The following is a 27,899-nucleotide window of genomic DNA, read 5'->3' on the forward strand; positions in this document are numbered from 1 at the left end:
TTTTTTATTTCAATCAGTATGATTCAGCTATGATTTATTTACTTGTATCGGTAACTTTTAAAATATTAAATAATAACATTATTATAATTTGACTATATCTCGGTATTTGTTAACTTGCTGAAAACTGTGGCCCCCACTAATGTAGAGACGCCAGGGCAGTTGCCCCGGTTGCCCTCCCCTAAATACGGCCCTGCATCTAGTAAATACTCGGGAATTGGGTCACGTTTTTTTTTCCGAATTTGGGGAATTTCGCTTAGATTTTTGGGGAATTAGGTAAATAGGCATTGGCAACCCTGTCTGCGGCGCTTTGTTTATCAAAGTAAAAAGCAGTGCAGTACACATAGGAAAATTATCGACTGTCATTAAATATAATTTTCACAAATATGTTTTAAACAAAATGGAAAACTAATTTCTGAAATTTGTTATTAAAAATATTTTTATTGGTATGAGACCAGTTATCTTATAGTTAGAATTAAAATTTTGAAACGAGGGAAAATACCTGTAATCTGTCACTTGATTTTATCGATATCGACCACTAACGTAGGACTTGTAATACTAGCTTGGCAGCACTACTTACGTTAAACCGTTTTTATTACAAAACTATTTTTGTACTTCGTTGTAGCGTAACGAATTTATTTAGGCTAATGAAAAATAAACATTTGACTTCTAACGTACAAGCGTGACAATTTCCAGGTTAATATAATTGTAAATATTATAGTCAGAAGTTCGACAAAAAATGAGTCTAGACGGTGATCGAAGCACGGACGGTGAGTGTAATTTTAAATGTTTATTATTGTGACTTTGCGTTGGTATACTTCCTCATTACTGACTTGCATGGTTTATTTTCATTTTTAGAATATATCGTCACGGCCCTGCAGATCTTTCATTATTGCGGAGCCAATAGTACTAATACTTTACGGGTTGATGATTTAATGGACAAATTCGCGCCTTCTGTCAAAACAAATAAGTAAGTAACTATTAATTTATTTTTAAAATTATATTTTACTAAACTTATATCCACATGTTATAAAATATTCTAAAGATTTTGCTTAATCATTTTATAATTTTACTTTATTTGATTTACAAGCCAAATGTAATAAAATACTGTAAAATATAATAACTTCATTACGTCTGAATTGTTTATTATCACAATATTTTTATTCAAACATAAAGAAATGATCTACAATCACTATAAGTGAAAGAAAATAATTTTATCCTTTGCATAGGGCTGAGTACAGTTATCTCCGATCTCTACTGGACCCGGATCAGAGCAATCCTGAGATAACAGTCTCAATGCTGGCATCAACACTGCACAAGTATAGCGAAAACCAAAAAGTCAAAGTTGATTTGGACGAGAGGTAATTATATTGTTCTATCAAAAAAAATAACTTAAAACTTAGTAGTTTTTTTATCTTAAATTAACTATTCAGTTTATTTTAAAGTTGAAATATTTCTAAATACTGACAAATTGGTAGGATAACAGATGTATATCAGATATATATGTAATGGTCATACCAAGATGAAATTCTTTATTTTATTTGGTTCAATCATATAATTGGCTCCATTTCGAACACACCCTCAGATAATATACATATTTTATACTACAAATAACCAATGTCATCTATCATTTGTAATCCTTTTCAGTTTTAACCTGAAGAGTGGACAGGGCCCACTTGATTCTGATTCCGGTATATCTACAGATGGTAAGTACTGAACACTAATATGAAAATATATTTATTGATTAATTATGGTGTTTTATCCTCGGTGGTCAATCTCCGTAATAATTATCAGTAAAGCCAACTATGCAGGATATTATATCTATCTATTATGTATACAAATGTTATGCTGTTATGCTAAAATACAAAGTTCTAACTAACTTATGATCACTTTAAGTAGAAAAATATTCAGGTACACAAATTGCCTTGATAGCTAAACATCAATCAGAAACTACTATTGTTTAAAAAGTATAATCATAAAGAAAAGAAAATTCAATTGAATTATAATTTTTTTCCAAGTAAGATTAAATATTCTGCTTATTGGGAGTTCCAGTGACTTCCAAATCGCTACTAAAGGAATACTCATATTTTCCATCTACTTACTTAATACTTTTTCATCCTTCAACTCCGCTCTATTCCAAGGAGAGTTTTTATGTTCTACTTTTAAATATCCCCCTCATTCAACTTCTATACAAATTCCTTTACTGTTCAGGTTGTTCGTCTGTAGATCTCTATTCCTGTTGAAGTAAGACATGCTCAATCATTTACTTCATTTAAAACCACCTTGAGAGAATACTACCTTGCTCTTTAATTAAAGCATTTTAGCGATAAGGCCACCCCTTCTGCATCTTTCTTAAATGTTACTAAACAATGTATTTAGTCAGTAGCGCAGCTATCTTAGGGCCAGGTGGTGCATTGCACCAGGCCCCCGGAGTTCAGGGGGCCCTCTAAATGAAACCGTAATCTTCTGAAGCTAGAAAATCAGGACTCTGCGTATAAGATTTCTTATTTGGTATCTATAATTTCAAAGGGTAATTATTAGTTAAATAGGGTTGGGAAAGAGGGGGTGAGTGCCCAATTCTTTGTTTATGCACCGGGGCCCTTCCTCACTCAGCTACACCACTATATTTACTGCTGTGTAATAAAAAGTATTTTGATTTAATTTAAAATTTAAATAAGCTTAGATAATGTGATCCATCATTTAGTAATGAAACATCTACATAATACTCTGGTTTATGCATGTCATTGCTACTTAGGGTAATTCTCGGGGTACGGAGAAACTCAAAGCAAGGCTTACCAAAGCTCTCATGCGGTGAGCATCTGCTTCACCCTGAAGTTTAGTGAACCTTATCTGTCATAACCGTACCTCTTCAGGTTGCTAAATGAGACAAGGGAGAATTTTTATCGAAGACCTTGTCTTATTCATCAGCACGATTAGGCAAAATACGTCAGGAACCCCATCCGGACTTATCACAGTGTAGAGTGTAGTCAGTCTAGCAAGGGCCATTTGTATCTTTGGCACCGTGAAGTCTGATGTCAATGGCAGCGGGGTGAAGGGCCATACATAGTAAAAGCTCGCCCTGGTAGCAAAACTTGGGGAAGCCCCAACCAGGTGCAGAAGAAGCCCCCTGTAGTAGCGATTCGTCGTGGGTGCGCCGCGTGTGTTTTATGTTTTATGGTAAAGGTTGGCGGACGAGCATATGGGCCACCTGATGATAAGTGGTCACCATCACCAATAGACAATGACGCTGTAAGAAATATTAACTATTCCTTACATTGTGAATGTGCTACCAACCTTGGGAACTAATATGTTATGTCCCTTGTGCCTGTAGTTACACTGGCTCACTCACCCTTCAAACCGGAACACAACAATACTGAGTACTGTTGTTTGGCGGTAGAATAACTGATGAGTGGGTAGTACCTACCCAGCCGGGCTTGCACAAAGCCCTACCACCAAGTAAACACTATTAAACACAATATTAATACTCCGTTTTCATAAATTAATAAACAAAATAGAAACAAAAACGAACAAATTAAATAATATCGATAAAATAATAAAAGTACAACTCTTAAAATGTATGAGAAATAAATAATTTTACGTTAAATAAAACTAAAATTGTACAAACATCACTGCACTCATTCCATCACATGAATCTTGTGTAAATATTTGATTTTATTTATTCTACAGTATGTAAATGATTATCTGTACTGTATCTGATAAAGGCGGTCTTGTTCTAGTTTTTGTTTTATTTTAAAGCAAAATGTTCGTTTTTCTGTACAATTTTATTTCATTTATCGTATTCTTAATGTTTGTATATAATTTATTACTTTTTCATTGTGTTAATTGGAGGTTTCTGAGAAGTTTAATAACTGTCGGACAAAATGGTGAGTTTTTTTATATTCTTAGTTCGAACAAGTTAAATGTTTGTGAAATTAATTTCTGTTATTCTATGATTTTTAAATCTAATTTAAAACAATATGTAATTATTTAATATCTAGTATTTAAAAGTAAGTTAGTGTACTAAGCATACTAATAAATTTAGTCTTAGTACGCTATCCATATGGCTAACTTTAATGAGGTCGATTAAATAATTTTGGAAATATATTATCCTCCTGCCCTTATCCCAATTTTCTCACTACTCATGCTGCAGAGGTTTTGGATTAAGTCTAAGGCTACCACAAATAAGTAATAAATTTGAAAATAGTTAGTACGAATTTATGTAACACTAGTTGAACATTTTCTTGGTGGTAGAGCTTTGTGCAAGCCCGTCTGGGTAGGTGCCACCCACTCATCAGTTTTTCTACCGCTAAATAACATTACTCAGTATTGTTGTGTTCCGGGTTGAACGGTGAGTGAGCCGACGATATAAGGAATAGTTAAAATTTCTTACAGCGTCATTGTCTATGGGTGATGATGACCACTTACCATCAGGTGGCCCATATGCTCGTCCGCCAACCTATACCATAAAAAAACTTAGCTTTAGCTATATATCAGCTTAGAATTCAGTTTAAGACGATTTCTTTATTACCCTTCAAAGGGTTCTAAGAAGTAGTCTATCCCCGTCCTTACTTTGTACCAAATTTGAAAAAAATCGATTCTCTGCTTAACTCTGAAAGCGCAACACGTTACTGTCGCAATTATAATATCAGTACAGATTACTTCCGTCTTAAGGCTACGACGTATTTTTTCTGATTATTTTTTGTACGAATAAATGTCTTAAATTAGTTTTTACGTATGCGTGACTTACTTCTTTTAATAATGTTGATTGAAATGTATGAGATATATAATATGTATGAGATATAGGCCGGCATGGCGAGGCTGACTAATGCTGTTCATTCTTGCTATCCGTACTAGTCGTCTTCGCGTTTGGCCTCCACTTCCACTTACCATCAGGTGGAGTGGAGTCATATGCCTACCCGGATAATATAAAAAAAATACATTCAGTAGCAATCGATTGCGGTTCCAAACTATTTTTTTGTATTTATACGTCATCTCGTGCTCGTACAGGTATTCATCTAGATAAAACCTGCATGTTTTGGATATACATAAATCTTCCACATGTTCTAACCTTTTTTATCGCTGGAAAAACGCTTTACGCGCTTCCCCCACGTGATGGAAAGTGGGGGGGGGGGGACTCCCCGGTTTCCTGAACGCCGAGTGCGCCCAAGTCCACCGGGTTTATCCACTAAAAAACCAACGGTACCCTCAGTCTTTCGGCGGGCGCCACGGGATCGCTCACGCATGCTACCGTGACGCCCTGACTCCAATACCTAGGGGGGGTTCTCGGGGTACTGAGACCCCCCCCTAACACATGTTCTAACCTAACCTAACAGTGGAACATTACAGGTTGTCAAATTATTATTTAATTATTACATGTATTTTAGTAGTTAGTTATTTTATGCACACTAAGATGTCTTGTAAACGATCGTCAGTTATTGTATCGCACGCCAGTGATCCAATCTTATTCTTATGTGATTTTTGTCGTCAGGATTTCAAATCTTAGAAGAGTTGCAATGCGAGCTGCGCGAGAAGTCCCACCTGGCCCATCAGCTGCGCACGCAACTCGAGTACTCGGACCGCCACCACGAGGAGGCGCTGGCAGCGCTCAGCGCGGAGCGGGATACGCTGAGGGCACATCTCAATATGTACGTTCTAGTGCCATCTATACTACTTTTAAATAAAACTAATTATAACGGATGAATCGCGGTCTACCCGTGACCACGAACACTGCAAAGTGCTCGAAACGTCGGGATGTTTAAAAATAATTAGTATACGCGATTCGTTTTATTTTATTTTATTTAGTTTTATTTAAATGTGTAATAATCGCGAAAATTTAAGACAACATTATGTATACTACTTTTTATCATTGTTAGATATATGTGCACCTAGTCTAAGTTGTGATTGTTAATGTGATACTAACGTATTTAATTCCCAACTAAAATATACGTCGTATTGAACGGGAACAATTAAAAGTATGTATGTATGTATCATAATATTGGTTGTAGGGCATTGTGCAAGGTCGTCTGGTTAAATACTTTCTACTCTACTTACATTGCAACTGCCAAACAGCAATAACGAGTGTTATTGTGTGCATGTTTGAAGGGTTAGTTGTAAGTAACACTGAGTTCCATTGTTACTACATGCATGAGGGATGTAATGTTTCCAAGGTTGGGGGCGAATTGGAGATGTAAGGATTGTCAATGGGATGGATTACCATCCATTATCAGGTGGCCCATTTGTCCATTTGCCTACCTGCGCCATAAAAGTATGGATGTAAAGTATTCCTTCACTCATCCAGTAGGATAAAAGGCAATGAATTGACAATCCGATACCTCGATCCTCAAACATAACGACTGACTTCGGAAGTGAAATAAATAAATAATATAAATATAAATATGAGACAACATCACATACATTACTCTGATCCCAATGTAAGTAGCTGAAGCACTTGTGTTATGGAAATCAGAAGTAACGACGGTACCACAAACACCCAGACCAAAGACAACATAGAAAACTAATGGTAATCTACATCGACTCGGCCGGGAATCGAACCCGGGACCTCGGAGTGGCGTACCCATGAAAACCGGTGTACACACCACTCGACCATGGAGGTCGTCGAAAATATATATAATACGAGAGTAATTGTGTCTTTCTGTGTAATTAAATTGTTTATGAAGTCAGCTTGAACTCCAGTGGGCTTCTTCTAACCTAACCAATGACAACCCCCAAAACGCGAGCAAAGCTGCGAGTGACAATTAGTATTTTACAAGAGGGAAATATTTTGATACCATCTCCAGATCTATAATTAAAAATAAACCTAAACTAAACCTCCCAACAAAACAAACACTAAACCCATTTATACACAATGAATTTAATTTAGTTTCCATCACCAAATCTGAACAACTACAAAATTAATAACAACAAATAATTTTTTGTACAACAAAATACATTAAACTTTACACTACGATAAACCCTACTTGATTAATAGTAAAATACATTTTTACACAAAATCTACATCTATTATTCACATGTTTGCTACACTACAGAATTACCACTTTCAGTCTGAATTCCCATAGCGCTCGTGCTCTCCACATTAGCTCCCTGACTTGCGCATGCGCCTTCCAGTGTATCGAGCTTGGCTCTTAGACTATCTACAACCGTCTTCAAATGCCGATTATCCTCATTCCCTTCGTCTAAGTATCGCTTCAGCATGTTCAAATTAACTTCATATTTGTCTAATTCGATTTGCATTTCCTCTGCTGTGTAATGCGCGCGCTTTAATTCCCTTTCCAATTTTGATATGTATTTATTTAATCTGTCGCACTCAACACACTTGTGACATTCGATGCAATTTGGAACTAACTAACTTCGTCTAAGTATCGCTTCGAAGGACACGGTGGTTGTGATGTGCAGGCTGCGCGAGGAGTCGTCGTCGCTGGGCGCGGTGCGGCGCGACTACGAGGAGGCGTGCGAGCGGCTGTGCGGCGCCGAGCGCGCGCTGGGCGACGCGCGACGCGACCGCGACGCCGCGCGCCGCGACGCGCGCGCCCTCGCCGAGCGGGTCGCGCTGCTGGAGACCGAGGCGAGTCACTACTTACCACTAGGGTCCCCATGACAATAGGACACCCTTGGAGTCTTACCACCAGGGTCACGATAACATTAGGACACCCTCGTCGGAGAGCCGAGATACCCCAGTGGTTAGACCGAGACGAGTCTTAGCACCAGGGTCACCGTGACATTAAGACACCCTTGTCGGAGAGCCGAGATACCCCAGTGGTTAGACCGAGGCGAGTCTTAGCACCAGGGTCACCGTGACATTGGGACACCCTTGTCGGAGAGCCGAGATACCCCAGTGGTTAGAACGCGTGCACCTTAATCGATGATTGCGGGTTCAAACCCAGTCGAGCACCACTAAGTAAAGTAACAGCCTGTAAATTTCCCACTGCTGAGATAAGGCCTCTCTTCCATTAAGGAGAGGGTTTGGAACGTATTCCACCACGCTGTTCCAATGCGGGTTGGTGGAATGCACATGTGGCAGAATTTCGATGAAATTAGACACATGCAGGTTTCCTCACGATGTTTTCCTTCACCGCCGAGCATGAGATGAATTATAAACACAATTAAGCACATATATATATATATATATATATATATATATATATATATATATATATATATATATATATTATATATATATATATAGTGGTGCTCGCCTGGGTTTGAACCCGCAATCATCGGTTAAGATGCACGCGTTCTAACCACTGGGCCATCTCAGCTGTATGTATGTATATATATGTGCTTAATTTGTGTTTATAATTCTCGTGCTAGGCTGTGAAGGAAAACATCGTGAGGAAACCTGCATGTCATGAAATCTGTATGTCCACCAACCCGCATTGGAACGGCGTAGTGGAATATGTTCCAAGCCCTCTCCTTAATGGGAGAGGAGGCCTTATCCCAGCAGTGGGTAATTTAAGGGCTGATACTTTACTTTGTCGGGAAACTTGTGTCTGTAATTTTGTCATTCGCTTGGGACTGTTTAATTTTTTTCTATATTATCATTTACATCTTTACATAGTAAAAACAAAATCGCTTACCGCTGTCTGTCCCTACGTATGCTTACGTCTCTTAAATTGCGCAATAGATTTTGATGCGGTTTTTTTAATAGATAGAGTGATTCGAGAGGAAGTTTTTTTGTATATAATACATATACAATAAAGTAAAGAAAAAAGAAATATTCTGTGGTCTGTAGTTTCAATATTGCAACCGTGCGAAGCCGGCGGGGGGGGTTTGCTAGTTTTTAAATAAACTTAAATATAACTTTAAACTTTAAGTAGCTGTTGAATATTCATACGAAACGAATTGAAATACTTTAAAACATTGTATTGTTGAATTTGTGGATATTATAAAGTGCATTAAACAAAATCCCTAGCAAATATTATTTATATATTTTTGTAGATTATTACTGATAAGATTCAGCAGAAATTTTTAACTTTACCGTTTAGTAAATTCAAATCGTTTGTTAAAAATACATTGGTAGAAAAAGCATACTATTCGATACAAGATTTTGTAGATGATAAAAAAGCGTGGAGTTAATACCTGTTGACTTCCAAGCAGGATACATTAATTGAAATAATTGTATTTAATTAACATGACGTTGTATTTTTTAAATGTTAAAAAAGAGTAACTACTGAGTTTCTTGCCGGTTCTTCTCGGTAGAATCTACTTTCCGAACCGGTGGTAGCTTCACTTAATTGTAAAATGACGATTCAAAAGTGCTTATAAAAGCCTACTTGAATAAAGTTTATTTTGATTTTGATTTTTGATTTTGCACTGTACAAAATGATAACTAATTTTCAATTTTCTTGTTTATAGAAACTGACCCTCCAAGAATTGTTATCTAAATCCAAAGAAGAGTGTCACCGTATCAACGACATGTACGCATCTCGGCAGTCGACCCTGTTAGTGGAAAATGAAACGCTGAGAACGGAAAATGCTCACCTAACGGCTCGTCTGCAAGACCAGGATGAGTTTATGCAACACATCATAAAGGAAAAAGTTAGTTTAATATTATATATATATATATATACATATATTTAATATGAGCTGAGATGTCCCAGTGGTTACGCGTGTATCTTAGCCGATGATTGCGGGTTCAAACCCAGGCAAGCACCGCTTTATATATGTGCTTAATATGTGTTATAATTTATCTCGTGCTCGGCGGTGAAGGAAAACATCGTGAGGAAACCTGCATGTGTCTAATTTCATCGAAATTCTGCCACATATGCATTCCACGAACCCGCATTGGAACAGCTTGGTGGAATATGTTCCAAGCCCTCTCCTTAATGGATGAGGAGGCCTTATCTCAGCAGTGGAAAATTTACAGGCTGTTGCTTTTACTTTTTTACTTTATATTTAATATTGGACAACATCACATACATAACTCTGATATCAATGTAAGTAGCTAAAACACTTGTGTTATGAAAAAGTAACGACTGTACCCCAAACACCCAGACGACATAGAAAACTTTTTAACGTGGAATCGGCCGGGAATCGAACCCGAGCTCGGAGTTGTGTACCCATGAAAACCGGTGTACACACTACTCATACACATTTACAATTCACACTTTCAAATTAAACCAAACAAAATTAAAACTACTTGCATACCAATTATAATGAATAATTAAATCATTAAATTTGAATATATATCAATTTAATTATTATTTAAATAAAACCTCCTTCAGTAATTTCCTGCAATGATATAACTGTTATGTCAATTAAATTCAAGGTCAGAGTACTTACTTTTATTCCTAGTATTGTAATGTTTATCTTATTAGTTACAAATAAACGCCATTTTCTAGTAAATGTATAAGTTCATTACACAACAGATATTACAGTCTTCTATAAAAAATATAATAAAAATATATATTTTATGTAGACAGATAAATACATAATGGTGTAGTACGGCACAACTTAGATGTAGCATCGGTAAAATTCGTAAAACCGATTGCATCCGAATTAAGTACGCTATCCCAAATTATCAATATTTATTTCTTATGTGGATATGATCTTCACACAAACGTAATAACTTGTAATATATTAAGACCTAATATATTCGTCAATTCAACGCGTCGATTTACATGCACTTGCTTTCTCGGGTTGAACTGACGCGAGAATCTATAGCGAAGAATAGCGTCGACTGGCGCGATATGAAGCTATTTCTTTTGGTTGTATAAATCGGCAGTAATCGGTTTTATTAAATTTTCCGATGCTACATCTAAGTTGTGTACTTATCATGCTACAGAATATTCATTGAAAACAGGTGTTATTAAGAGTCTGGTAAAACAATCTTTATGTAATACGAGTTACCTTATTTCAATGAAAACACAAATGTTATAACAGTTTACCTGAACACATAAACTTATATTAAACAAGGTGAAATCATTTGTTTTCACATGAATGATTTCCATCCCATTATCTCAATGGGATGGAATGGGATGGAATGGTGTCTTGATACTGTTAATTATAATCAAAGTATTTCTTGGTTTGGTTTAAGAGCATCTGAGACCTGATACCATCAGAGATGTGAATGATTGTTGTTTTGGAAATTGTTGTGAAAATAGATATTATTACAATATTCTTTTTAAATATTTTCAGGATCTTCTCGAAATGGAACTAAAGGATATGCTGAATAAATCCAACCAAACACACATGCGCCTGGACCGCTCCATCGACGTCAGCTACACGGAGGACCAAATGTTGACAGCGCTGGACACTCTTAACGCTGATAGCAGATTTACACAAGGTAAATAATTACCACTTTATATTTTACTACCGACACGGCCCGACTTCGCACGGGTGCAATACTGATACTGAATATACTACAGAATTTGTTTATATAACATTAGAAACTAATAACAATTATCAATGTTTCTTTACTATATTGTCCATGTATATACAAAAACCGCATCAAAATCAGTTGCGCAATTTTAAAAATCTGAGCTTACATAAAGACAGACAGCGGTAAGCAACTTTTTTTTAAACTATGTAATGAAGGTAAACGCTCGATATTTGTTTTTTCGTTTAATCAATAAACTAAGATGCTTCTTATTATGCTAAATAATCCTCTTCTTTATTACCCTGTAAATATATTGAAGGCAAATATATGTTTTCTTTGCCATTATAATTATACTCCCAGCTCAATGAACCTTATTGTAATGTCATAAAGCTTAATATCGCTTAAATACTAATGCTTAGTATACGATCGCTCGGTAACTGTTTAGAAGGCCGTTTGCTGGATGAAGAATCGTTCGTAAAGGCTCTCCGGGAAGACCAGGGTCGGGCTACGAATATGTCCCTCTTCGATGAAATACGATTGAGTTTCTGTAACATGTCCAGACATAATCTTACAGATCTTAACTCTACCCAGCCGTCTGATAAGCAATCTGATCACGACAACTCCCTAATAACAGCAGCCACCCAAACAGAAAATGAACTTTATTCACATGACAAAAAGGACGATATTTGTACGTGTAAACGTGATACTTATGACGATTGTAATCTGTTAAGGAATAGTACAACGCAAACTGATGAAAGAGTACACTTTTCGTATAATAGAGACGATATTTGTGACGATGATGACATTAAATGTCAAGTAAATTATAACATTTCATTCAATACGTCGTCCTGTCAGACGATAGATATTCCGTTAAGTGAACCTTACGCCTATATACATAAGGAACAGTATAGAATCGACACACAAGAAAAAATGACGAATACAAGTTGTCAATTATTAGAAGTGTTCAAAGACATAGAAGTGATGAATTTCGGTACACAGACGGATTCAATTGAAATTCAACCTTATAGCAATAATAATAACGTTCCAAATTGCATTGAATGTCACAAGTGTGTTGAGTGCGACAGATTAAATAAATATATATCAAAATTGGAAAGGGAATTAAAGCGCGCGCATTACACAGCAGAGGAAATGCAAATCGAATTAGACAAATATGAAGTTAATTTGAACATGCTGAAGCGATACTTGGACGAAGGGAATGAGGATAATCGGTATTTGAAGACGGTTGTAGATAGTCTAAGAGCCAAGCTCGATACACTGGAAGGCGCATGCGCAAGTCCGGGAGCTAATGTGGAGAGCACGAGCGCTATGGGAATTCAGACTGAAAGTGGTAATTTTGTAGTGTAGCAAACATGTGAATAATAGATATCAACTTAATATAGATTTAGTGTAATAATGTACTGTACTATTAAATTAACTAGGGTTTATCGTAGTGTAAAGTTTAATGTATTTTTTTGTACAAAAAATTATTTGTATTTATTAATTTTGTAGTTGTTCAGATTTGGTGATGGAAACTAAATTATATATTAAATTCAGTGTGTATAAATGGGTTTAGTGTTTGTTTTGTTGGAAGGTTTAGTTTAGGCTTCTTTTTAAATATAGATCTGGAGATGGTATCAAAAGATTTCCCTCTTGTAAAATACTAATTGTCGCTCGCAGCTTTGCTCGCGTTTTGTGGGTTGTCATTGGTTAGTTTAGAAGAAGCCCACTGGAGTTCAATCTGACTTCATAAACAATTTAATTACACAGAAAGACACAATTACTCTCGTAATATATATAATTTCGACGACCTCCATGGTCGAGTGGTGTTTACACCGGTTTTCATGGGTACGCCACTCTGAGGTCCCAGGTTCGATTCCCGGCCGAGTCGATGTAGATTACCATTAGTTTTCTACCGTCGTTACTTCTGATTTCCATAATACAAGTGCTTCAGCTACTTACATTGGGATCAGAGTAATGTATGTGATGTTGTCTCATATTTATTATTTATTTATACGTGATGTTATTTAACTTAACTATTATAGTATTGTATTTGTATATTGGTATAGATTACTAGGATTTTTTTCTCACTATGTCCACATGCAGTATTATAGTGGTTGTGATCGTTTTATATAGTTGTTTTTTTTTTTAAATTAATAAACAAAACTTTTATATAATTACTTAGTAAATAATAATAATGATATGTGTTTATTTCAGAGCAATCCTCAGTGTCCACCCAGGCGGATATACCTTGCACCGACTGTACATCACGGCTAGTTCCACATCGCAGTCTCGGGAGATATATATGGTATGTCTTGCCATATAATAATAATGCATTATTAAAAAAAAAACAGGATCTCCATATTGTCGTATTTCGTAAAGCTATAGAGATAATTCGTTATAATTAACTCTGAATTTTTCTGTTGGAACATATATAAATTTCATTCATTTTGGATAAATTATATTAATAAGGTCGGAGCAAATAAAAACATTAAAAATTACTTAAGCTTATATAAATTGATAAGTTTTTCTTTAACTTGACTGTATAAGAAATATTGCAGTTGCATTAGACTTTTAAACTTTATTCATAGGGCTCGAATAAATTTCAGTATGCATAAGTTTTGGTCGCTATCTCCAAAAATATCCAAAGTCTAAATCTATCCATAGTCTACTCCTCCAGTCAAACAGAACAAGTGACGAAAAATTCAGTCTACAGAAGAACTACTCTTTTGTTATATTGGACGCATTATATTCCCGATACTGGCAACCTACGTATAGTACGACACAAATTAGATGTAGCATCGAAAAATGCAATGGAATGAAAATAAAACCGATTACTGCCGATTTACACAACCAATAGAAATAGCTCCCTATCGCGCCATTCGACGCTATTGGTCGCTATGGGTTGACACGTCAGAGAAAGCAAGTGCATGTAAATCGACGCGTCAAATTGACGAATATATTAGGTCGTATGATATTACAAGTTATTACGTTTGTGTAAAGATCATATTCGTATCAGAAATAAATTTTGATAATTTGGAATAGCGTACTCAATTCGGATGCGATCGGTTTTACGAATTTTGCCGATGCGACATCTAAGTTGTGTCGTACTATACATGTATACCTATAAAATATAATGTATAACCGTGGCAGGGAGTCGCTGAAGTGCGCGTTCCAGCTGCTGGCAGCGCTGTGCTTCGTGTGCGCGCTGGGCGTGTTGGGCGGCGCTCTGTCGCTGGGCGGGTCGCGCTCGTGCCGCGGTCCGCTGCCGTGGCGCTGGCTGCAGCCGCACGACTTTGTCGACCTACTGCTCTCCGTCGAGTACGTCGCCGACGTGCCCATGTAACCACCACCACTACTCCTACTACGTGTCTACACGTGTCTACTACGTGTCTGTTACTCCCTGTGTTATACTAATGTAAATGCCAGTGACGTGTAAAATACTCGCTGATACAGTATTGGGCGTCGTAAACTCTATCATATTTAGTTTGATACATATTAAAATATATCATCTATAAAAACTGTATGTGGGTTGTGAAGTTGCCTACATTATGTAAGGCTGTCTTGTTCCTTTAAATGACAAATTAGCAATAATAGACAGAGATGAATGCAACTATCAACCATTAAATAAAACCTTTAAACTTTCAAAGTGTTCAATACGATGTATGTATAATACGACACAACTTAGATGTCGCATCGGCAAAATTCGTAAAACCGATCACATCCGAATTGAGTATGCTATCCCAAATTATCAAAATTTATTTCTCATGCGAATATGATCTTTGCACAAACGTAATAATTTGTAATATCACATGACCTAATATATTCGTCAATTTGACGCGTCGATTTACATGCACTTGCTTCCTCTGACGCGTGAATCTATAGCGACGAATAGCGTCGAGTGGCGCGATAGGGAGCTATTTCTATTGGTTGTGTAAATCGGCAGTAATCAGTTTTATTTTCATACCATTGCATTTTCCGATGCTACATCTAATTTGTGTCGTACTATACATTATGTAAAATTGTCTTCGTTACTTTAAATGACAAATTAGCAATGATAGACAGAGATGAATGCAACTGTCGACCATTAATAGAGCCGCCACGCTTTCGCTACACTTCGTTTCAAGGTGTTCAATACATATGTATGTCTATAAATGAATAGTCATTTTTTAAACAAAATTGTGTATATAAAATTTGGTGTCCACGCTATTATATTGTATTGTCCACGAAACTGAACAAAAGTGTGAAATTTGAACACCATTGAATAAGAAGCGATTCTGATTATTGCCTTAAATTTGACCTAAATAAACTAATAAATATTGCAAGTATGATAATAACCGGTAGAAATACCCATATCAAAATAACAAAGTACATAAGAAATTGTTAATATTTAAAACAATATTATCTCTAATACTTTTTATCGTTGTTCTATATTATATAAAATATTGTCTGAATATTCATGACAATATATACTAATAAATATTGTATAGTTTTTCTTGATTAAAAAAACTAATTTATAATGATTGCTAATATAAACTTGACAGTATTTTGACAGGAAATATGTTTGTATCATCAGCAGATATGGAGCAACAACTCCAAAATATAGACCACTCTTTAGAAAGAGACAAAGCATTGTAGTCAGTACCTATCTAAATATTCGCCTGTAATTAAAAAAACAGGCAAACAGCATAGCTTTGTCCCTCTCACACTTGCCGTTCTTATTTGATTCAAAGCTATGTAATCATCTCAGTAAAGCGTCGAATACACTAGGGAACATTTTGTCCAGCAAAATGATACTGTAACTTAGAACAATATCGTGATAAATAATCACCCAGTCACCCATTTTCGTGTTAATTAATCACCCACTGTAATCGTGTATGCAGCGTGCCTAATCTCCTAAAGTGTCAGTTTCATACTTACATAAGTGTCAATATTCCTAAAATAAAATAAATAATACACGGTACTAACAACCACAATTACAAACATTTTTAAAACACTAACAAGTGCAGTCTCCAATGATCCCCCGGCATTTGTTTCAGTGACATTCCACATACTTACAAGTCCCTAGTGTAACCGGGACCTTTAATGTCTATGGAATAACCTTATTATTCCAAATCGTATAATTATTTGTTCATTTCTAAATGTTTCTTTCTAACATACTTAATTTTGTCTATTCGATTTTTGTGTCTACTGAAAAGATGAAACATATCCGTTTTTACAATCCGTAATTAATTTCTAATAATAACATTTTAATCCTTCATGTGAATGTACATATAATATAGTAATGTTTGTCTGTTAGTCTGTTATATATTTATTGACATTATTATATTGTTTATTTACAACACAAGATTATAATCCTTAACATTAATTTTGTCTTAACTAACCTGCTGTAATGTTCATGTAAAATAACTTTTCATTAATATTTTAATATATATTTTTAAACATTTAAATGATCATATATATTATTTGTTAATTGTTAACATTTTCTATTAATATAACATGTCTTCCCAGTTTCTTAATACTGTTAATTTTATTACTTTTATTGTTTAGATAACATATCATTTTAACTTAACATAATCTGCAGTGCTTAAATTGTATCGTACATTATACATATTTGTCATATTGTATATAATTATATATTCACATATCTATTACTCATTTGTATGTAACTGACTTCATAAACAGAATTTTGATGATTTTTTTGTGTTGGTCCCTGGATGGTTGAAATTGAACCAGGTAGGAAGCGCGTTAGTTGGGTAGTAAATATAACTCTTATTTCACCCAGACAAAGTCGGGAAGCTATTATATATACAAAAATTGATGGTATATATGTTTGAGGTTAATATATATCGACATTGTTTCACTGATCACAGTGACAGTTAGCTCATGAAAAATCTTTTATTTATAGTCTTTGTATTTTGCCGTTAGATGACGCTGCAGTATATAGACACAGGCCGTATTTTGTTAGTATTTATACAAAATCATTCAATTTGTTACGAAAAATTTTGTTTAATCTCAATATTGCTGTTTTGATTTTTATTCTATTTTACTGAAGAATTTTAATAAATACCATTTTCCCTTAAAAAGAGCACTAAGATGATGTGAGTTGATTAAATATTACAAATGATATTAAACTATTAATTGTGTAATTAAAAACTACCAATATGGCTGGTATTTAATTGACAGACAGATTAAAAAAGGTTACAATGTCAAACGAAAATAATTCGATTGAGAATGTGTCTCGGATTGTATGTAATGCTAATATCGTTTGAATGAATACTACTATATAATCACATGTTTGCCTAATGACATTAAAATTAATCCTGTGATACATAGTGCCAGTTTAAAGTAGAATAGGATGGTGAAATTTGCATCGTTTTTAATGTAAAAATTAGCATAAGTTTTAAATTTTAATGTATATTCAACCAAAAAGTAATTTTATCTTTTTTTTTTTAAAGCATTTTATGTAAGTTAATGCGAGTTCTTATGTGTATGAATTGTTAAAAAATATATTTGATTCACTTGTAATTAATTGTATTATAGTGTTTAATACAATTTTGTGGAATTTAATTTTTAATTAGTAAATAAAATTACTAAAATGTATACAATATTGTAATTTGATCAAATTATCAGAAATTAATAAGACAAAGTATTTAAGTAATTTTGCATTTACTAAAAGGCATTTATATTGTGAATTATATTATAGTGTTGGATTCTTTAATAAAAAAGTCGATAAATGTAGAATTATAAATTGTTTTATTTTATTTCCCCACTTTTTTAAAAGTAACAACGAAATTACATCATAAAAATAAATTATTATTTATATTCTCCTTTTTTTTGTTATCAACTCTACTTTGAAGAAAATAATAACCCATTTGATGTTTTAACACGTTTAATTATTTCTTTTTTTAACATGTGACTGCTTTTTAAAGCATTTATTAAAAAGTTCACTGAACCTTCAAATTCAAGAACATTGCAATACTACGTAATAATATTGTTTGTTAGGATTTGTTGTTTCAATATTTTCAAAACACTAAAAATCAAAAAGTATTCAATGTTTTATATAGTATATAGAAAAAAATAGATCGTTTCTTTGTTTTTATGGCTTAGAATATTAAGAATGCATAACACCAATCCAATTATTTTAGTGAAATAATTTAATTAAATATTCAATTGAAATGAGGGAAATAAATTTACTGGAAGATTATTACAAGAACAATATCTAAGATAAGATCAAGGCTATTAGGAAAGGACCTTAGGTAAAGAACAAAAAAAGTTCTTTATTTTAACAGCAACAATTACGGATCCCATTCCAAACTAACTCTGTCTATTCATAGACTATATCTAGAAGGTAAAAACCAAATCGATATGCTGTTACTACCATATACCGTAAAATTAACCAATTATAATTTTTTTATTGTGTCAATAGTGTGTGATTAAAGACTAGCCTCATAGTGATAAACTTACAATTGGGAACTTTTGTTAATGAAAAATAAATTATGAAATTTGAGATAAATAAAAATATATATAGCAATAGACTTCAATATTTTGATTTTGCGTCTGTTGAGTCGTACATAAATAACTATTGTTTTTATTAATGTGACGTCACTAAGATTATTGACAGCGTTTTTGTGGGAATAAAAATAGTTTAAAATTTAACTTAATTATGTGACAAGAAAATGTTATTTTATTGAAATATTTTTTGTAGCTTTTGTTAGGAAAATCAACTTTGGAAATTTCTACCTAAAGATTGTACATATAGAATAGTAGGTTACTACTCTATTGTTTCAGTACAATTAAACCATTTTATGAACTACAGAATCTAATTCTGTAGGGCTATTCTGTAATAAGAAATTCAAAAGTCTCCCCAGAAGACAATCTTAAAATATCTGAATGTGATATGCGATAACGACTTTAAAAGTAAACATTTGTTAAGATGTCATGAATAAGTCTTGACTTGTCCACATTTTAAGAGTGAGATAGGATGTGAATTCTTACAGAATCGGGATCGAAAATACTTAAATTTAAATAAAGTTAAGTCATTATTAAATCAATATTAAATACTGTTATTATTTAATACAGGTGATTTCAGATCATAGTTAAATAATGGAAGTGTCCAATCAATAACTATGCATCCAGTCTTAAGCCATACAAAAAATAAGGATGCATGTGATGAAATTTATCCCTAAATGTGTAATTTATTTATATTATAAGAAGACAGTCATTTGATCACTTGTGAGATATTACGGACTGTTCTTTTTTTTTTAAATATAAACGTTATACAGGCTTACCGCAGTCAGCGCCGAATTAACAATAAGGATTATTGGGAAGGCTATGGATTTCGGATGGTCTGTTTGTTCATCGTTATTATGGACGATTTATGGATGGTGATGTATGTATGGTTATAAATGTTCAATGAAATGTGTGTTTACCTTATAATATTATATCTTTATAATTCTAAATAAATATACAGCAACTATATTTTTAAACTCAGTAAATATTTTAATAAAACAGTACTTTATTATGACCTTTTAATATAAACACTTGCTAATTTATTTGTTTTCTTTTTTTTTAATTATCACCGTTTCTATAACAATATATAATTAGAATCAATTTGTATATACGTAACTAATTTATGAAGTTTATTTGTTATCAGACGAAAACCCAAAATAAGTTTAAAATATACAGTTGAAAGACGTTCGTTCGTTCGTTCGTTTAAAAAAAAACATTAAATGACACACTCGACAATAATTTGCATTCACGACTTTTAATTCTCATAACGTTATCGATAATGACTGCCTTTAAGCCGTATCCTTTTCAAAGGTCCGCAATTTTGAAGGGCCTCACAAAAGACAGTCAAGGTGTAGCGTAACAAAAGAATATTGGTAACTGAGAAATGCATTGGTTATTACTTCCCACAACTTTGCAATTTCTTGCTGGACTTTTCTGTGGGAGCAACCTTAATCCTATTACGTTTGTATATCGATAGGATATTATTAGCTAATTGAAAACGGAGTGTTATTAAGAAAAAATGTTATAATATTTTTTATATAAAAATACGACTAGTATTTTTATATACGCCCTGGCTGTCACGTATAGCAAAAAACCTATGTTGCCTTGGAGTTCAAATTTGCTTCATACCAAATTGCATCGAATTCGGTATAGCGGTTTGGTAGTGAAAGACCGATACACAGACAGACAGACAGAGTTACTTTCGCATTTATAATATTAGTATAAATAATTATTTCACTCCGACTTTGAGCAGAAACTTCGATTTAGATTGACTTTCAAACACTTGAAGTATATACTTATAATCACTATTGACAAATTTTCAAAGACAATATTTTTTATTTTATTAGTTCATTCATGTAGAGTAAGGGCTGTTTGATCATTCATAAATTTAAATTTCGAACCAGTTGCATTTTTAAGATATCGCAAAATTTAAAATACACATTGTTTTTATATCTATCGTTATTCGCTTTTATACCTTTGGAATAAGGTTCATTATTATATGTACTTCTTTTAGTTATTACAAACCACACCTGTTGCAGGAGCGTGAGAAAATGGGGTCGGGAGGAAGGAGCTGATTGGTGCAATAAACGTGTCCTCGTAACTCGTAACGGGAATGATTTTGTCAGTCGATCATTTCCAGTTTTCAATATAATATAATATTATCTGTTCCAATAGGACAGATCAATGATGTTCTAGTAAACAGATATGTCATTAACGCGCAAAAAGTGAAGACTAGACTAACGTCCTAATTGGGATGTTTGCCGTTAGTCGTTTTACGTAGTAATACGTTATAATAATTAATACATCATAATTACGTAGTAATACGTTTTGCGTAATTAAAACATCTAGTTATCTCTTTTACTTACTGTTTTCATCAAGCTATCCTTTTTACTTTTAACGAAATGTAAAAATAAACTAACATAAACGGTCCCCGGCGCGGCACACTTTTTTCTGTTGTTTAGTATGGGTAGGTATAACATATCTGTTTATTAGAATATCATTGGGACAGATTTAGAGATAGATTTTAGAGATATTCTTTATTCGTTGGTAATTTTTTCTCTGACTGATATTTTTTTTTTTTGACAATCAAAATAGTTATTTGTAATTTATTTAAACTTACCATAAAGTAAATCATTCGATAGATAAACAAAAAAATGGATCCTGACACTTTGTAGGTTGGCAGTATTGTATGAAATTGTTTTTTTCTAAAAAAGTCTCAAAATCTGTATCATTTTTTCCGCAGTTCCCATAGATTCCCATAGTTTACTCACAGAAACAGGTGTAACAAAAACAGGGCTCCCATAACTATCAACTCGTTTTTATTGAGAGGAATAAAAAAACCACATCCGGGGTTGGATTTCCGGGTCGAGACCGAACGTTACAAAAAAACTTATTGTATAATGATTGATAGATAAATATTTAGAAATATTTATATCATGGAAATTTATATTTGTACTTCCGATATAAGTGACCCACAAAAGTTTAGTTTAAACCACTTACCTATTCACGTGTGCATCAATAGATAAATAGTAACCATATTAGATATACCTATTAGTTTAATTTTACATAAAATAATAGTGTAGTATTTATATTATAACAATATTCATAAATAAAATATATGTAGGTAACTTATTTTGTTTTTTTTTTTTTAATACTGTTTACGTATATAGTCTAAGAAACTTGTAAAAAAGTTTAATAAACCAAGCTAAAATTTATAATTTTTAATATTGTTATCGAAATTTGTCAACGAAAATAAATTAATGTATTTCATTACGTTGAATAATCCAATATCCTATAAAAAGTATACAGTTCTTATCCATCGGTAAATATTTGACTGACTATATATGTATGATGCAAATGTGTGTCATTTCTGCATGTACGGTCTTTAATAATGTTTGTAGGGTGACCAATGTTTTATTCACGTTTAATAAAGGAAACTTTATTAAAAGCAATTACGTAATTAATACTTTCGCTGTTTCTTTTTATTATACATTAAATATCATATATGATATTATAAATTTTGAATTTATAAGCTTAAATATTAATCTCCGCACCCGCATTGGAACAGCGTGGTAGATTATGCTCCTAACCTTCTTCATAAAGGAACAAGAGGCTTTAGCCCAGCAGTGGGAAATTTACAGGCTGTACATATAGTTGTGTTGCAAAATTTCTATCGTGCCTCTATTTATTTATAAAAAGGCAAGTAGAAAAAAATCGAACATGTTTTTTATAGGTTTACGAAACATTTTTTTTTTGTGACAATATTATTACATGTATTGTAATAAACAAGGTTAATGTTGAAAAGGAATTCAAAGTCTATAATAAATTAAAGTTGCTAAGTATCTACTAATACTGTAATCCAGGTTGTCACCCTCTAACGATATCCCGGCGCAGGCGCAGGGCGGAAGGAAGGACCGTTACAATTTGTTTGAAGTTGGTTCACACGCGTCCCTCACTCCTCGGATTAAAACGAGATGTTGTTTGTTCTTCTTTGTTGTTTTTACTTTTAACTTACACTTTCTGAAACTTGCTTAACATCTGACTCTTAAAATAAGTAGTTTTTGTTGCCACCTATTATAAAATATTTAAGTTAATAAAAATCTATTACCTTAGTAGCTTTTACGAATAAAAAATATATACATAACAATAATCGTATTATATTGCGTAATGTTCTGGAAAATAATTAATGAATTCAAAATATAACTTAAAAAATTATAATAAATTAATAGTTAGAATAATATATAAAATATACAGACTAAAACCTACTTACTGATTTGTAAATGTTTGACTTTAGACTATAGTCAATGAATTAAAAAAAAAGCGCTGAAATTGTACGAATTTTCCCACTGGAACCCTCATTGGGCGCGCTAACGACATATGACAACGGTTATTCACTCAGCGCTCATCACGCGATCGCATGCAATTTCGTCACATTCGGATGCATCCTTAAACAATGACACATTAATCTATCGACACCATTTTGAACCTTATATTAATGCATATAGAGACTATATAATCAGCAACTGAATGTGGTCGGCAATTCGTTGCAATTTTAAACAAATTTCACTTACTCGTGAACTACTGTATTAGTCAGACCAATCTCACTCTTAACACCCAGTAATAAGAATTATAAATTTAATGTAGAAAAAAGAATAAAAACATGTTTGTTAATTTTTAATTTCTTTAACAACTTGTAACTACACTTGCCCAATCTTATCACAAAGCAATAAGGTTGAATTTACAACAGCAATCTGTAATACAACTTAAGACTAACTTTGTAATCGTTGAAAAGACCGTGGGAGAAATGAGTTAATTGAAGTTTAATATTAAAATATGTATGTCGGTATGTGGGGACGGCATAAAGGTCATTTGGAACACCTGGGCCGGTCAACGGCATTTAATAATTACGTAACAAATATAAATTATTTAATCATAATGTATTCTGAATGTTGATTAAATTCCAAAATTAATTTATGTGTTAAACAGTGAGAGAATAGATAGATAAGGAAGAGTTAGTGCCTACGTGCGGTGTGTTACGAGTTTTATAATTATTGTACGGCTACACTAACGAACTTTAAGTATTTTAAGATAAGAACACTCGGTATAATTTCTTTGCATAACATTAATTAAAAAAAAAAAACAAAACAATAATAAAATTTTAAAATGTATGTATCGAAAAAGATGCATCGTAATTATTTGGAATTTAGTATATAAATATAAGATGGTATGTTAGTGTAGGTATTATATTACATAATATATATTTAATTTAAGTTTTATTTTATTATGTACTTAGTTGGATATATATTGAAAATATATAATTGTAGATACCAAATAATTACCAATATTATATAAATATGTACTAATATAATATGTAAAATTTTCCCTTTAACGCGATCGTCAATCAACGTGTCTTCGATTGCATGACAAACAAACATGCCTCTAAGGTCCGAAACTGAACCCTTGCACCTTTCTACATTCCCACACAGCGTGAGAATCGGGCGACACCCCATAAAGAACCCAATTCCTATACTAAACCCTATAAAAAAGCCATACTCACCTTTTACGCTACGGTGCCCATCAAGTATCGCATTTACCATTGAACGTTGTGAAATAAATTAATACGATACTTTATAGAAAGGTGCGAATTCATAAAGTATGCAATTATTTGGTTGTAAAATGTGAGGAGGGGATTGTGGTTTTTGATAGACGTGTGTATGGCCGTGCATTCCCATACTACGTGAATGAGGGGAGAAATGAAGTAGCTTCATTTTATATTAATGTATAAAAAAATATTTTTATTATTTTTTTGATTTAATAAATACATGATATATTTAAGTGTATATTATATATTTAATAATAATACTAACAAAAAAATTTATTGGTTTCATTTCATCAATAATTACAAAAATATTTTTTATTATTAGATACGAAAGTGGTATATTATATTATGTAATCGAAATAACAAAGCCAAAATAAATTAAATAATATTCAGCCCGGAATCGATCTCAAAACTACCTACCCCTAATAATCAACAGTCCATCGGCGCCATTCACAGCAGGTTCCCGCACAGAGCGAGAGGGAACGAAAACAAAACATTCCTATACAGTTCCCATCGCTTTAGCCCATGCGTTAGAGCGAGACAGCAGGTTATTCACGGTTCATCTTTGAAACAGGATGATCAAATATGGTGGACAAATTTAAATATTGTTCCACGATCGTCCTACGTCAGTTGATTGTGAAACGTCGTCCAGGGTGGACATTTGTGTTCTAGTGAAGTTAAGATCGTGGATAAGTTAAGCTTTAAAATGCCGTGCAGTGAAGATGACGATTCCCAAAGTGGTTTCATGTCGGAGCCATCTCACTCTATGTCTAAAGCGGAATTGCGCAAGGTGAATACCTACACTATTTGTGAAATTAATAAACTTTAAACTTATTGTGAATAATTAAAGTTTTTGGATAACGATAAATATTTAAAACAGTGTATGTGTATGAGTTTTTATACACCTTAATGGACATAGAAATTGCTAAAAATTGTGTTTAAAATTAGTCAGACTAGTATAGAGTCTAGATTTGTTTCAAATGTGTCACAAATTAAAATCAAATATTTATTTATTTCAGACAAATAAACCGATAATGGAGAAAAAGCGGCGCGCGCGCATAAACAATTGTCTCAACGAGCTCAAAGATTTACTGATGGATGCGATGGACAAAGACGTAAGTTTTGATAAATACTAAAAATGTTTTTGAGCAATTATTAAAAAATTAAAATTAGTTAAATTATCTAAATCACTTATTAAATTAACTCATTCAATTATTTAAATTCGTACTTATATTTTTACTATAAAGAATATTTTGCGCGATCTTAGAATGTTTGTTATTAATGTTTATATTCTACACGTTTCTGAATTTATCCTAATGTTAAGTTATATATTTCCAGCCAGCGCGTCACTCGAAGTTAGAAAAGGCAGACATCCTGGAGCTAACCGTAAAACACCTGCAAACGCTACAACGCCAGCAGCTCGCTGCTGCTATCGCTGCTGACCCAGCAGTGCTGCACAGATTTAAGGCTGGCTTTGGAGATTGTGCTGTGGAAGTCCGGAGATACCTCTCCAGACTCGCAAGCGTTCCAACTGGACTTCGATATCGTCTTGGAAACCATCTGAACACTTGTATAACTGGTATCGAACGCCTCCATCCTTCAGACTATCCCCCACTTATACCTGATCCCCTACGTCTCGACGATGAAAGACCAAGCGCCTTCCATTATGTCAAGTCCACGAAACCTACCAGCCCACCTCTCAGCCCGCTGTCCTGCGACTCCGCGTGTGACTCCTCAACGGAACTGGAGACTCCTCCTAGACCGGTACAAAAGTTTCCTTTCCCGACACCGCCCAGTCATTCTGCATCGGATCAAGATTCAAGTCCAGAACAGAAAGCAACAGTTTCATCAACAACTATTTCTCCGGAAACGTTGAAACAGGAAGCTCTGAGGAAGAAGAAATTTATGGAACCCCTATCCATAGTGATCGACGTTGAAAACTATAAAATAGGTATCGACGCGTCTCCGAAACGTGCAGTCGATTACTCGATGCGTCAAAAGTTAAAACGGCACGTAGAGACAATTGGGCCCGTCCCTAAGTTAATTCGATTAGACGGAGAGAAGACTCTGACAATACCGGAAAGAAGTCTTGCCGAGAGATTGGGAGGTTCGTGTGATAAGTTAGAAACAGAGCGTAAAGTAATGACCGAACAGCAATCTGCGTTTAGAAAGGTAACGGGAATATTGCCTTACCCTGAAAGAAAGCTTACATTACCTGAAAGCATACCAGCGGTGGTTGAGAAACATTCGCAAGAGAAACGATTTCATGTTCCCAGGACAGTGATAAGTCACACGGCTGTGTCGCTAGCTCAGTCTAGTTCACAAGACGCGAGGAAAGTAGAAAAAGATTCCAAAGAAACGGAGGCCGATACGAGCTCGAAGTCACCGGAGCAGAGTACATCTACTGAAATGTGGAGACCTTGGTAGCGAAAGATCGAAATTTATCTTAACGATATAGAGTTTGTCTTCCATATTTATTTTACCAAAAAGATTATAAGCTCTCGATGTTATATTTTTGATATACTTGACTCGTTTGAGTGAAGTTTTTAACGATGTACATACTTGTGAATTTCTTAATTATTTTAAGAAATGTGTAATGTGATTACAGTGAACGCAATTATTTTACGTTTAAGTATATTTTGCGTTCAACTGATTCCAGTAAGGAATATGCGAAATAGCTTTAAGTTTTACCAGTCGGTATACTTGTTTTAAAAGAAGATTATTAAATGATTATTTTAAGATTTTTACACAAAAATCATTTTATTCTATCCAAATATGAGACCTATTCCTTCGCACACAATTCATCTTATTTTGAGTTATCTACGCTCAATATTTTGTGCAAAGATTTTGAACTATAGAATTTGTTTTTTTGTAATATTGAAATAACCGTGAAACATGATATTTTCTTACTATTTTAATTTATCTGTCTATTCGTTACGGCTAATGTCTGGAACAGCTGGACCGATTTTGATGGGACTTTAACTGGCACAGATAGCTGATATAATAAAGAGTAAGTTACTTAAGGTTTGTTTTAGAATAATATATAAAATAATAATAAAAGTCATGCTGCTATGTGCAAATACTGCTCAATATTGCCACCACTGCACCGTCACATTGCCACCTACCAACGACCTACTATCACAGAAGTTGCCTAATACTAAATTAATAAGTTATAGTAAAACCTGCGAACTTAATAATAACTCACACGAAGTAGCTAGCACAGCTAGTTATAAATAAAACAACAATATTATTTAATATTTTATTGCATACATAATACAAATTAGATATTCACATAACATAAGGTACGCATGGACAATATCATTACAGGTTGAATATCTTAAATAAAACAAGCCTATTGTCATAGTTTAATCACATAATTGGACGGATTTGAAATTAAAACATATGTTTTTATTAATATTAACTAACCATTCCATACGACACCACACTTGTTTGGCTCAT

At 33.6% G+C, this 27,899-nt stretch overlaps 3 protein-coding genes across 4 annotated transcripts; all 3 read left to right on the top strand.

The window, feature by feature from the left end:
• Positions 1–467: 467 nt before the first annotated feature.
• On the top strand, positions 468–14,820 carry LOC124534431. Of its 2 annotated transcripts, XM_047110304.1 has the most exons (10): positions 468–767; positions 856–967; positions 1,227–1,358; positions 1,645–1,703; positions 5,486–5,642; positions 7,411–7,579; positions 9,370–9,552; positions 11,152–11,299; positions 13,547–13,637; positions 14,483–14,820. In XM_047110304.1, the coding sequence occupies exons 1-10, from the start codon at positions 737–739 to the stop codon at positions 14,673–14,675; spliced, it is 1,275 nt and encodes a 424-aa protein (XP_046966260.1). In that variant the 5' UTR covers positions 468–736; the 3' UTR covers positions 14,676–14,820. The 2 variants fall into 2 exon arrangements, with proteins under 2 accessions (XP_046966260.1, XP_046966262.1); XM_047110306.1 differs by lacking the exons at positions 468–767; positions 856–967; positions 1,227–1,358; positions 1,645–1,703 and adding an exon at positions 3,634–3,881 and having other exon boundaries at positions 14,483–14,818.
• LOC124534432 lies at positions 11,551–12,730 on the top strand. Its single transcript, XM_047110307.1, has one exon. The coding sequence runs from the start codon at positions 11,744–11,746 to the stop codon at positions 12,695–12,697; it is 954 nt and encodes a 317-aa protein (XP_046966263.1). The 5' UTR covers positions 11,551–11,743; the 3' UTR covers positions 12,698–12,730.
• Positions 14,821–25,088: 10,268 nt separating the features above from the next.
• Positions 25,089–27,153, top strand: LOC124534333. The gene is made up of 3 exons (XM_047110105.1): positions 25,089–25,230; positions 25,460–25,555; positions 25,779–27,153. The coding sequence occupies exons 1-3, from the start codon at positions 25,147–25,149 to the stop codon at positions 26,865–26,867; spliced, it is 1,269 nt and encodes a 422-aa protein (XP_046966061.1). The 5' UTR covers positions 25,089–25,146; the 3' UTR covers positions 26,868–27,153.
• The last annotated feature ends 746 nt before the right edge of the window (positions 27,154–27,899 follow it).

This window comes from Vanessa cardui, chromosome 12 (genome assembly GCF_905220365.1).
Source record: "Vanessa cardui chromosome 12, ilVanCard2.1, whole genome shotgun sequence".
In the NCBI taxonomy this organism is placed as follows: Eukaryota; Metazoa; Arthropoda; class Insecta; order Lepidoptera; family Nymphalidae; genus Vanessa; species Vanessa cardui.

What these genes read in the sequence shown, in the direction of transcription:
- LOC124534431 (XM_047110304.1), top strand. Translation starts at nt 737, where the DNA reads ATGAGTCTAGACGGTGATCGAAGCACGGACG. An exon ending in TCGCGCTGCTGGAGACCGAG is followed by an intron (nt 7,580 to 9,369) that starts GCGAGTCACTAC and finishes TCTTGTTTATAG; the next exon opens with AAACTGACCCTCCAAGAATT. An exon ending in AGTCTCGGGAGATATATATG is followed by an intron (nt 13,638 to 14,482) that starts GTATGTCTTGCC and finishes TAACCGTGGCAG; the next exon opens with GGAGTCGCTGAAGTGCGCGT.
- LOC124534432 (XM_047110307.1), top strand. Translation starts at nt 11,744, where the DNA reads ATGCTTAGTATACGATCGCTCGGTAACTGTTTAGAAGGCCGTTTGCTG.
- LOC124534333 (XM_047110105.1), top strand. Translation starts at nt 25,147, where the DNA reads ATGCCGTGCAGTGAAGATGACGATTCCCAAAGTGGTTTCATGTCGGAG. An exon ending in CTAAAGCGGAATTGCGCAAG is followed by an intron (nt 25,231 to 25,459) that starts GTGAATACCTAC and finishes TATTTATTTCAG; the next exon opens with ACAAATAAACCGATAATGGA. An exon ending in TGGATGCGATGGACAAAGAC is followed by an intron (nt 25,556 to 25,778) that starts GTAAGTTTTGAT and finishes ATATATTTCCAG; the next exon opens with CCAGCGCGTCACTCGAAGTT.